This window comes from Manis pentadactyla, chromosome 6 (genome assembly GCF_030020395.1).
Source record: "Manis pentadactyla isolate mManPen7 chromosome 6, mManPen7.hap1, whole genome shotgun sequence".
Lineage (NCBI taxonomy): Eukaryota > Metazoa > Chordata > Mammalia > Pholidota > Manidae > Manis > Manis pentadactyla.
The window spans coordinates 65,880,702-65,892,750 of record NC_080024.1 but is presented as its reverse complement, the minus strand read 5'-3'; the positions used below and the strand labels follow the sequence as shown (position 1 = coordinate 65,892,750).

General features: G+C 41.4%; 1 protein-coding gene across 1 annotated transcript in view; it reads left to right on the top strand.

Moving 5' to 3' along the window:
* The window catches only part of MYO3B (myosin IIIB), a 487,104-nt gene that overhangs the window by 224,747 nt on the left and 250,308 nt on the right, over positions 1-12,049 (top strand). The window contains exons 15-17 of the mRNA XM_057503926.1: positions 3,658-3,756; positions 4,104-4,218; positions 11,263-11,389. Of these exons, the coding sequence (XP_057359909.1) occupies positions 3,658-3,756; positions 4,104-4,218; positions 11,263-11,389 (341 nt within the window). The remainder of the gene's footprint in view (positions 1-3,657; positions 3,757-4,103; positions 4,219-11,262; positions 11,390-12,049) is intronic.

Below are 12,049 nucleotides of genomic sequence, written 5' to 3'. Positions count from 1 at the left end.
TGAGTTCATTTATATAAAATTACTTTTAAAATTACCTGGTATGGCACATGTTACCAGAGGGCTACCTATACTATTATTATTATTACTATTGCAGAGAAAAATTCATCAGGAGCATGACTCCATTCATGCACTGTTCAGTAGTTATCTATCAGAGGTTTACTGTATGCTAGTGTCACACTCCCTGCCTGCTGGAGCTGCAAGAATAAACAAAATACACAAGGTTCCAGCCTTCAAGGGGCCTGGAGTGGGTGGGAGGTGGGGAGGGCCAAGGGGAGGGTCACCAGCATTAAACTAATGAATAAAATTAAGTACAGAACCACTGTGGTAAGTGCAGGAAGCAAAGTATGGTGCTATGAAGGTAAAACAGGAGAAGGAAGGCCACATGTCCTCGTCCAAGGGGAGACAGCTACTGTAGGGCCTGAGGGTCATTAAGAGTTAGCCAATGAGGTGGGGACAGGAACGGGATGGGAGAGGGGAGAAAAGGTGAGACAGACCCGATTATTCAGGGCTTTGGAACCAGGCTGAGGATTCTGAGCCTTGATCTAAAGGCAGCAAGAAGCCCTTGAATGTTTTCAAGCAGGGGAGTTACGGACCCAACCTGCATTTTGAAGTGATCTCTCTGGCTTCAGTGAGGTGAACAGACTGGAGAACACGCAGGAAAGATTGTGTTGAGACCATTTGGAGGCTGTTGCTGAATCCATGTGAGAGAGAATGTTGGCTTGGACTAAGGTAGTGGAGACGGAGGTGGAGAGTTGATGGATCTGAGAGATACTGTGCAAGAAGAATCCAGGCCCTGTTCAGGTTAAGAACCTGAGCATCTCCTGCTATCAGATGCTTGCAGTTTCCCCACAGCATAGGGCTAGTATGAAAAATAAAACAAATAAAAAAAAAGAGTGGAGTCATATTAGTTTCCCTGTGGCTTCTTGATTAATTTTTATGAGGTTTCTTGCTTCTTTCTCCCAAAATTAGGATGATTTTAAAGTTTAGGAACCTACCTTTGACAGAATGGAAAATACAGCTTTCTGGTTTCAAATGTAAAGTGGTCTTTTACAAAAATAATGTGAGGAGGGTTCTAATTGCAGTTATGTCACTTGATGTAAATATCCTTATGTCTTAGTTTCCCCACATGCAAAAAGGGCATAATAACGTCGGTCTCGTGGGGCTATTATGAGAATTGAATGAGATGATATGTAATTTCACCAAATGTAGAAGTTGAACATAATAGGTACCTAATATACCATAACATTATTATTATTAAATTTATTCAAAATATTAACACTGATGAGGTAAAATAGACTGAAAACATTGGATGAGAAGAATATGGGGTCTGTGCAAGTCCTGTTTGTCTAACCTTTCTAACCTCAGTCTGCCTCTCCCCAGACACATAGTAGGATTCCCATTTTTGGTGCCCTGTGGCTGAATGTGCCCACATGACCAGTTCTGGCAAATGAACATTTAATGGCTAATCCTTCAGAGTCTCTGGCAAAGTGCAAGATGGTGGATGCTCCATCAGCCTGGCCCTTTTGTGCCTTTGATGAGCATAAACACCCCAGTCCCTTGCTGGCCCTCAATGGGCATGTACTCTGAACAATAAGGAACACTTCATTGAGTTAAGCCACTAAGATCTTGGGATGTTCATTATTGCAACAAAACCTAGCCAAACTTGATAGTTACAGGGATGAAAATCAAACTGGATTTATGCTAGGATAGATGTTAGTAGGCAAAGATTGGAAGAATTGAGAACCAGAGGTGTCTGCAAAAAAACTATAGGAAGGTAAGACCAAAATGGGTCAGCCAAAGCCTGCACAAGTGACGTTCATTCCAGGCATACTTATTCATAAAGCCCTGCAAGGGCTGCCCTATCTCAGTGAATGGTGCTACCAACACCAGACACTCAAATCAGAAACCTCAGAGGTGGGCTCCAGCTCCCTTTCCCTCCCCACCCTCATTCATTTCTCTCAGTTGTTCTTCCAAAATGGGCCGTGAAGCTTACTCTTGTCCATCATCAACAGCCATTACCCTAGCCAGGCCACTTGCTCTCCCCACTGGCTGCCTGATTGGTCTCCCTGCATTCATCTGGGCTTCTTACAATTCGATCTTCACCCTGCGGCTGCAGTGCACACATCTACTCATGTTCTACACTTACAGTGCACCCTGGCTCCAGTTTAAAACACAGAACACCAGTTGCTTAATCAACAAAATCCTCTTTACGGCCTAACAGGGCCTTGTGTGGGCTGGCCCTGGCTGCCTGCCCACCGCCTTCTCGCTAGCATCATGCTCAGGGCCTCTGCTGCCTTTCTTTGGGATGTCTTCCCCTTCTCGCTGTAGCTCCCTCTGGCCCCTTCTCATGCTACAGTGTTTGACTTAAGGGTTATTTCCTCAGAGTACTTCCCCTGACTTGACACAACTAACTCTTATCCCCCGGCATTGTTCTTCATCTCAGCCCCTTGTTTGTTTCTTTCAAAACCCTCATCCCACATCTCCTTGCTGCTCTGTTTAACCCCCTCACTAGGAGGGAAGTTCCAGAGGGCATGACTCCTCTTAGTCCTGTATCCCTGAACCTGGTGCAGTGCCTGCCATGATTGGCATTTGATGACATTATCAGTTGAGGGAACAAATGAGTGAGAAATGGCAAGGAGCGGTAGGACGAGAATACAGGGCATGATAAAGCTGCACCAAGAAAGCCTCAACAGGATGAGTAGAACTAGGGTACCCAGAAGAAGCTGAAGAGAAGAGTAGGGCCAATGTCACAGACAAGGACAAGGAGTAGAAAGAAGACAAGATTTCTTTACACAGAGCTAAGTTGGCCAAAGTGAGGATTTGCCAAAATCTGCTGAAGGACCCATTTTTTAAAAAATCCTCACTCTACTGTGAACCCCTACCTTCATAAAATATAATGAATTTATCAGAAAAATTATCATACTCTTGGATGTGATGGCAATGTCACTTGCTGTAAAATTTCTAGGTCTGAGCTTTTCCTGTTTTTTATCTCACCATAAATTGACAGGAGTGTGTGTCCATAGACCCCACTGAGAGTAGCACCTCTCTGAAAGGATCCTGGCTGGGGGGGCCCAAAAGAGGGTGGAGAGCAGGAGACCAGGGGGACTGATGCATGCCATTTTCAATTATATTTCAAAGAATACAAATTTGAAATTGTGGAGACCTTAGTTGTAGGAACAATTCCACTCCCTAACTTGCTTTACAGCTGGCAAGCAGCTTCCTGTCTGACGCTCCAGTAAAATAGGGAGATTGGCTGATCTCTTTAAGCTGGATATCACTGTCTCTTTAGTACCATGGGCTACATCAGAAGGCATGTAGTACAGATGCAGAGTCATTTGGGCTGCAATAGAAAGATCTCTTTAAACATGTGTAACCTGAGCTGTTACCTGTAAGTGTTCTATTCTCTAAAATCTCCTTCTGTGTAAAATACCTCTTTACACATAGTAAAGATGTTCTTAATAATGTGACATTGTGACAAGTACTACACTAATCCTATCACAGTTACTATTTTGTAATTGGGTTATAGCATATTTAATTGCCTGAAAATGCAGGGTTACTAGAGAATAATATTTTGCACAGAAAGGAATGGTATAAATCACTTGGAGTGGGGAAATCCAGAATATGTTATTAGTAATATCCCCTCCCCCTTTTTTTCAGGGGAGAGAAAAATTTTCACATATTTTACTATATTTATGCTGGTCTTTATCACCAAAAGAAACTTCCTGAGTTCAGACTTCCTGAGAAAAAGCCTCCTAGGTAAGTGTCAGGTGTTTTAGTGTTCTATTTTATTTAATGAATGTACATCTACCAATTGACAAAACTTGGAAATAAATGGTGTTGTTTTCCCAACCGGATGCTGACCAGTCTCTTTATCTGCAAAATCCAGGATGAGAGGGTGGGAACTACATCTCACCATTTGCATTTTCTAGAAAGCTTAAAAACTCACCTACAGCCATTTTACTCAGCCATGTGCACCATTATTCCACTGCAGGATTTGACTATAAGGGAAATGTTTTTGCGAAAAAGGAGCCCAATGATGCCATGGTGTTTGGGGTGCCATTTGCCAAGTCAGTGCTCATTCTGTTTGGTCATATTCCATTTAGGTACATAGCTGATGAGACTGGAAGGGTGATGCATGATGTAACTTCCAAGGAGTCTTACAGAAGACAATTTGAAGCAATTCAGCATTGCTTCAGGATTATAGGTTTCACTGAGAAGGTAAGTGATTGTCAAGAGAAATAGAAACCCAAGTGTTAATATTCTTCTTGGATCAGTGTGAGTGAAGATGTGAATATTCTAACTCGAGGCAGGGTAATTGCTTTTTATATGCCATGCTGGTCAGGTTTATAACGTCTTGCTACTCCAAATGTGATCCAAGGGCCAGAAACATTGTCATCATTGAGAGCTTGTTAGAAATGCAGACTCTCAGGTCCATCCAAGAATGGATGAATCAGAATCTGCATTTTAACAGGATGTGCAGGTGAACATTAAAATAGGACTGCTGTAAGTGCCATGTGCCTATGAATTGTTATCTTTGTCATTGGCCCATTACAACAGTGAGAGCCAACAGCAGAACAATGCTGCCCTGTTCCCAATCGGGGCTGTTCCAACCATTAAAATGAATTGTGTACAGGAATGCAAGTAGCTGCTTGTACACCAAGACAAATTAATTTAAAACTTTTCAACTTCCGTGAAGTCACTTCCTTCTCCATGGTGCACAGTTGCACATTATTAACTACAGCTCTAAGTACTGTACTGCTCTTATCTTACTAGATACAACCTGTCTCTATTAAATATGCCAGGGGTGACAGAAAATATTTATAACTCTAGGTTCAAGTATTATTCTGTAATACATTTATGTCATAGTTTCTGGGCTTCCTGCCATTGATTTTGCAAAATACACTGATTCTTTTGTTTTCCCAGCAAAGGAGGTGAATGATTAGGAGGTAGGTGAGAGTGTTAAATCTTAAAGGACAAGATTAAAAAACACTCGAGTTACCCTGGCACAACCATTCTGGATAAAGGATTGCTTCTATAATCCAGTGAGTTTGGTCAGCCCTCCCCTTCTCAGCATGGTTGATTTTAGTCATAATAATACCTTTCTTTTTTCTAGCCACCTGTTAATTTTCTCTGTCAGCCTCTTACAGACATGAAACTGATAGACAGTGGAAAATCCCAAAAGTCAGATAAAAATGGAAATATATTTTCCTTGGCTCCTTAGAGGAGAGAAATTAAACAGGTTCCAGCATTGTTAAAGGACTTTTATGGCTATTAATTTATGGAGCTGGTTGTTATAAAAAATTCATCACCAGAAGGGTCAAAACATGGTGGAGATGGCAGTAGAGCCATTTAAAGTCACCTGAGTCACATCAAGTGTTTAGGGGTATCTTTCCTTAAAAGGGTACAGGAACAATAGAGAAATCAGCCATAGGGTTAATAATATTTTGCTTTTGATGAGCACTAAGATGGTTACAGGATACTGTGAGGAGATTTGTCCTAGCTCTAAAAGAAAATATATAATGGCTCTATTCTAATAATAGAAATGTACAGCAAATAATAATAAAACAGGTGCTATTTTAAGATAACAAAATTAAAAACAATAGATATTAAATATTCTAAGTATGTGTCCTTGAAGTAAGCCATCCTTAACCCTTGTAGAAAAAAGTATAGTAGAAATGAATGAATGACTACATGAATAAATATGAAAAGAAAGAAAGGTAAAAGGTGGTAGACATCCTTGATTTGTGCCTTGTCTGGACTGTTAAATCAATAACCAGAATGTATTTCTATGTATATGTATGTATGTTCATGTCCCACATTAATTCATATGAAATAAACCAACCTTGAAAATGGAAAGGAAGAGGCTGGATTTCTTTCTCTGATCCTAAATTGTTTGGTTATATCCTTGTCTATGTTTCTATTGACAAACCATTACGTTAAATTAACCTCAGTTCACTTTACGTGTATAAACTCAGACTAGTTTGACTAAGTTCAGGAAGATTCCGTTGAATGTAGCCAGCAGCAGACACCAGGTAGCTGAGGTAACAGAGCTCTTAAGTTTTTCTGAGGGACATTTGTAGACAGAGCTTAAATGAACTGGTCAATTTAATAAAAATTATGGTCCCTGTCCTTTCTTACAGTGTTACTAGTTCCCTGCAGGAACCTCTTCAGTTTTTCCCCTTAAAGCAAAATTGTAAGTAGCAATCCTTATTATGGACTCAGGAGCATGAATTTTAATTCTGGGACACCAGCCAAAAGTATGGGAATAAGCACTTTGACCCTGAGTTTATGATGAAGGAATTTCCCTGGTGGAGGGAGCCTTACTAACAATGACGATTCCTGTAGGGGTTAGGGAGATTGTATCTGAAACCCCATTATGAAGATCAGTGTTTTTCAACTGCTATTTTTGGAGTCAACCATACTGTTTTTCTTTAATATTATGCTTGTCTTGCTGGTATACGAATTACAGTAACATATTAGATTAATTGAGTTTAAGGTTTGTTTATATTTAATACTACATGAAAACTTTTTTACCTATGTGATGGTAAAGATTGGACATTTACTTCAGATCCTTGACGAAGATGTTAGGGAGAAGGCTTTGAGATTAGGGCAAATTATTTTCCCTTTCTTCCAAATCGATTATGAATTTGGGAGAGTACTGATGAAGAGTGACTGAAGGGCATATGTTAAATTATAAATTGGGGGTATTGATGAGTTCCAATGTCTGAATGATATTCAATAGAACTTAACCATTAACTTTTTAAAGACCACTGTATTGTATGATTGATATGCAAAAAAAAAATTTTTTAACCAACCATTGATTTGTAAAATACAAACTTTGTGAGCCTCTGAAAAGGAAATGGAGTAAAGGCACTGGAATAGAACCTGTAAGGGAGAAGGCCCTTCAGCCAGACTTAGGGTGGTGCTTAGGGCAGAAGTGGTGAAAAACTAGAGACTTATAAAAAAGAAATGAAGTAAAGAGAAACTGGGAGGGCAAGTAAATTCCTAAGAGAGTACCAGAGAAACATCTACCATGAGATGCCTGTGAACCAGGCCAGGGGTGATTTCCTTAAATCAGCTCCAGGCTAACAGAAAAAACAAACAAACAGGATTCTTCTCAATATTCTACTTAGCCTCAACTTAATAGAGAAGACCTAGATCAGTGAGAGAAGTGTCTTCTGAGCCAAAGAGAAGACTATATATCCCAACAATGAACTGGGGAAACCAGTTGGAGGAGTTGTTAGTCTTGCTGATAGTATTTCTTGTCTGGAGTAAGGTTATTCCGATGTATCATGTAGAAAGTTGGAAACTGGTAAAAAATGAAAAGATAGAGCATCACAGCAAGATTCTATAGCAAAGGCAGAGATGCCAGGAAAGGCCCCATAACTAGAAGTGAGGCAAGAGAAAATGAGCAAAGGGAGAAGGTGAAAAATCCTTCCCAGGCTGGTTGTGGGGAGAAAAGGAGAGATATTTGATTAAGAAGTACAGGGTGGGGGGAAGTATTATTCCACAGGTAGACATACTACTGATTGTTCCCTACCATGTTATATATGGATAATGTTTTGACTTGAACACAGGGATGGATGCAGGTTCTGAGGCCAGAGAGGAAGAACTCATCAGCCCATGGGTAGGACTTAAGTGGCTTAAGTGGAGTAGCCTGGAAATGTAGTACAGGGAGCTCCCTAAGGCTAATAATATCTGCATAATGAGGTAAGCATTGGACACCCTTTCTAGAGTTCCCAGTGTTGCTGGGCAGCTGCGTCTGGGGAGGTCTCTCCCTGCTCACTAGGTGAAGCATGAGGAGAAACCTCAATCTGGACAGGGGAGGGTTCTTGACTCTGGGTGAGAAAGAATTCTTGAACAGGTCAAATGAGTGTCGGTCAGGAAGGCATTCAGTAATGCAAGAGCAGCAGGGAATGGCAGCTGCCTTGCAGGCAGCAGAGAACAGGAAAGTGCAAGGGAAAGAGGGAAAGTTCTTGGCCTAGGGCAGATCCCTTGCCAACTCCTGAAGCCAGGGTCAGCTGGCGTCCTGTGTCCACTTGGATCTGCACAGCATGGGGACTAGCCCCCTACCACCCCAGGATTTGGGGGAGCCACAGAGCACCGGATGGAGTGGGATTATGTTCTGAGAACTTGCCCAAGAAAGGAGATTTTCAAGCAGGCTGCTAAGAGCAGATCGCACAGCTGCATTTCCGTCCATGTCACCCAGGCAGCAGAAACATGCAGGCCTAAATCTCAGCTCTTAGCAGCCCCTTCGTACTTATTAGGAGTAAAGCGGAGACAGAGTGAAGACTTGGAAATAAAACGAAATAGCAAAGAGACAAACCGCAATAATTTGAGCAGTGAGAAAGCTTCATTTGAAAGTATGCACTTAAAAAAAGGGAAGTGCGAGCATCCTCTGAGAGAAGGTGCACTGAAAGTTTGGGGATTCTGTCTTTTAAGGCTCTCGAATGGGGCAAAGGGCAGAGGGGAGGTTGTTGGGCATAGGCCTGACATGGTCTCAAGATGATTATCTCTGGTGAGACACCATGTCTCCTCTCGTCTATGATCAGTTCTCTGGCTAATTCTGCTAAATAAACCCAACACAAAAGATTTATTACCCTGTTCCTCTCCAAGACAGTGGCTACCCTCAAGCAGTGGGGACATATCACTTAAGACTAAGGTAGGCTGTTGGGTTACTGTCTGATTACCAGAGAATATGTTAGGAATCTTAATTCTCAACTCTCTGCTTTTTAAAATGGAATCTTAGCCTTAAGATGGAGTCCCTCCTGATCATAGGCAGGAAAAGTTTATCATGATGCTTGTCCCATGTCCCTGCCCTGCCTTACTAGCTCTGAGCCAAGGAAGGAGACCAACCTACCATTAACGTCAGTCATTTGCACAATGTTTGACCCCAAAGTTTTCAATATCATGGGTAGTTTTCTTCTTTAAAAGAGGAAATATCTAAGCTCTGTGCCGAAGAGGATATTGCCAGAGAAATGATGAGGTGAAAACCGCCATTTCCTTTGGGAATGATCACCCCAGTGGTGAAATGCCTAGAAGCCTTATTTTAGGAGGTTTCATGACTTGCACAGCCACACACGATGTGTGTGTTTTGTATGTGTATATTAATTAGAAGAAATACATTTTTTTTTCTCAGAGTACTGAGAATTTTAGATAACCTCTTGCAATAACTGGATATATAAACACTAGACACAGAACTCTCTGGTCTAGAGCCTGTTTGCCCGCTCGGGTCCACCTCTTGGGAGTCTCTCGCTCACTGCATGCTCACACTGTACCGATCAGGGTGATGAGGTGCTGCCAGACCAGTCCCAGAAAACCCATTTGGCAGATGCTCCCCTTAGTCACTCTTAAAATGTGTGATTAAAAGACTGATTCTTGACGTCAGAAACATGACATTTTGCCTTTGATATATAGAAGTTTGAAGAATATGTATCTATAGATGCTCCAGTTAAAATAGACATTTGTCTTTGTAGCATTATCAGGTATCCAGCAGATGTCACTATTACAGTCTGTGTTCAGGTTTTTGGCATACTGAATAATGTTTAAAGGAAGGCTCGATTTGGGGTTAATGCTTTATCAATGATGCAATGACAGCTCCTATTAGCTTGCTCCTATGTGTGCGCTAAATCAAGTTCCCTACCTGAGTATTTTTTTGTGTAAGTATTTTGCTCTATCTGGATGTGTAAGATGCAGAAATTTCCTGGCTAAATATTTCATTTTATCACCTATAGGAAATGAATATGTTTAAATAAATAAATGTACTTGTGGGGTTTTTTTTACTATTAATGCTATTTACATAGTCAACTTTCAATATAAAAATAGGACTTAGAACATCTCAACTGTTTTTACTCATAACACTTCTGACACCAAATGTGCAGAGTTTTTGTCCCATACACTAATGAATTCTCTAGCAATCTGAATTGATTCTGACACAGTCTACCTGGAGTTAGCATCAGACCATACAAGGTAGGGACTCCATCCCACAAGACTGTCCCCACTTCAGACACCAATTGCAAGTCCTGGGGTTCTACTATTTTTGCTGAACTGGTTATAAATTGGGGGTTCCATGACTCCAAACTTGGTTTCAATAATTTGCTAGGACTCACAGAACTCAGAAAAACAGTTTACTTATTATTACTGGTTTATTGTAGAGGATACAACTCAGGAATAGCCAAATGGCAGAGATGTATAGGGAAAGGTATTGGGAGAGGGGAGCCCACCTCCTCTCTATCACCCTAATGTGTTCACCAACCTGGAAGTGCCCTGCACCTTGTCAGTTAGGGCCTTTAATGGATGTTCCAGTCATAGGCATGATTGATTAATTAAATCATTGCCCACTGGTGATTGACTCACTCTCCAGCCCTTCTCCCCTCCCTGGAGGTCCAGGGTCCAGCTAAAGGTTCCAACCCTTTAATCACATCTTTGTTCCTCTGCGACCAGCACCCATCCTCTAAGACTCACTTCACTGGCACAGACTCAGGTATGGTGAAAGGGGCTTATCTGAGTAATAAAGGGCACTCCTTCCGCCCCTACCCTTCAGATAATTACAACAGCTTTAAAAGCTCTTCTGCCAGAAATTGGAATGAAGACCACATATTTCTTATTATATAACTGCTGCAGATAATTTCTAGTGAAACTATCTAAATATTTCCTGATCTCATTCATTACTATGTACTCTTATCACTTAACTTCAAAATATTCTAGTGAACCATCAATGAATGTCCTGCCAACTCTTTCATGAAGGTTATATTTGAAAGAGATTACAGACACATCTCCTCTCTTGTTTTGAAGAAAGAAACATACCTGAATTTGGGAGCTGGTATTAGTTGGGGCTTAGCTAAAAGTGGCTTAAAGAACAAAGATCAGTTCTTTCTTATGTAAGCACTCCAAGGCAAGACTTCAGACTGCAGAACAGCTCTATTCCATGCAATCCTTGGCCTCAGATTATCCTAACCTGAGGCTGGGTTGAGGCTGGGTTGCCAGGAGTTGCAGTCATCAGCAATAGAAAAGAAAGCACGGAGGAGGTGTGCTCACTCCCGTGAGGCTGGGCCCAGTAGTCCACATCTTCTGCTTACTCTTGTTAACAGTCTCTCGTTACATGGCCACCCCAAAGTACAGGGGAGATTGGGAAACCTGTTTGTGAGCCCAGGCAAAGGGGGAGGATGAACCCTGCAGACAACCAGTGGTCTCCACCACAGTGCGAGTAGTTCTTTGGTTTTACTGGCAGTGGCCAAATGTAGTCCTTGATTTCCTTTCCAGGAGGTGTACTCAGTGTACAGAATTTTGGCTGGGATTTTGAACATTGGAAACCTTGAGTTTGCAGCTATCTCCTCTCAACATCAAACTGATAAAAGTGAGGTGCCCAGTGCTGAAGCTTTGGAAAGTGGTAATTATTTGATGTCTGTGCACTGTGTTGTCAAAGTATGTGTGTTTCTCATTTTTGTAGTTTTTGAAGACTGTAAAATATGGTGCAGCTGTTGTTGGTCCTTCTACCGGCTCTGGGTGTCCTCACTGACCAGTATTTCCCCAGGTATGCCTTGTAGAGCACCAGTGCTCCTCCTGTGAGCTGCAGATAAGTGTTCTGCAGAAAAGAATTCTGTGACGGGTAACATCGGGCACTGGTTCTCAACACTGGCTACTTTTGAAAATCTTCTACATATTTTTGGAAAAATACAAGCAGTTGGAATTGTCTCTGAGTCCATAGAATCAGCATCTCCAGGGAAGAAAGCAGGCACCTATTTATTTTTAAAAATTCACAGGTAGTAATGGTGACATGAGGAATGAGAATCCTGTTAGAAAAAAACTGATTTAAATAAAGTAAATGCATTTTGTGTCAAACTGCAGTGCTTTAACTGCCTTTAATAAACTCATTTGCTCTGTGACTCTCTAAAAGGAGAATATATTCCCCAGCTATTGCTCCACCTTATTTGACCAGAGACCACCTCCTCCCACTTCTTTCATCAAACACCTGTGAAAAGCTTTCAAAACAGTTTAGGAGATATTGTGTCAGTCTGGATGTTTCTTAGAGTTAAGAATCTGGCTTGTT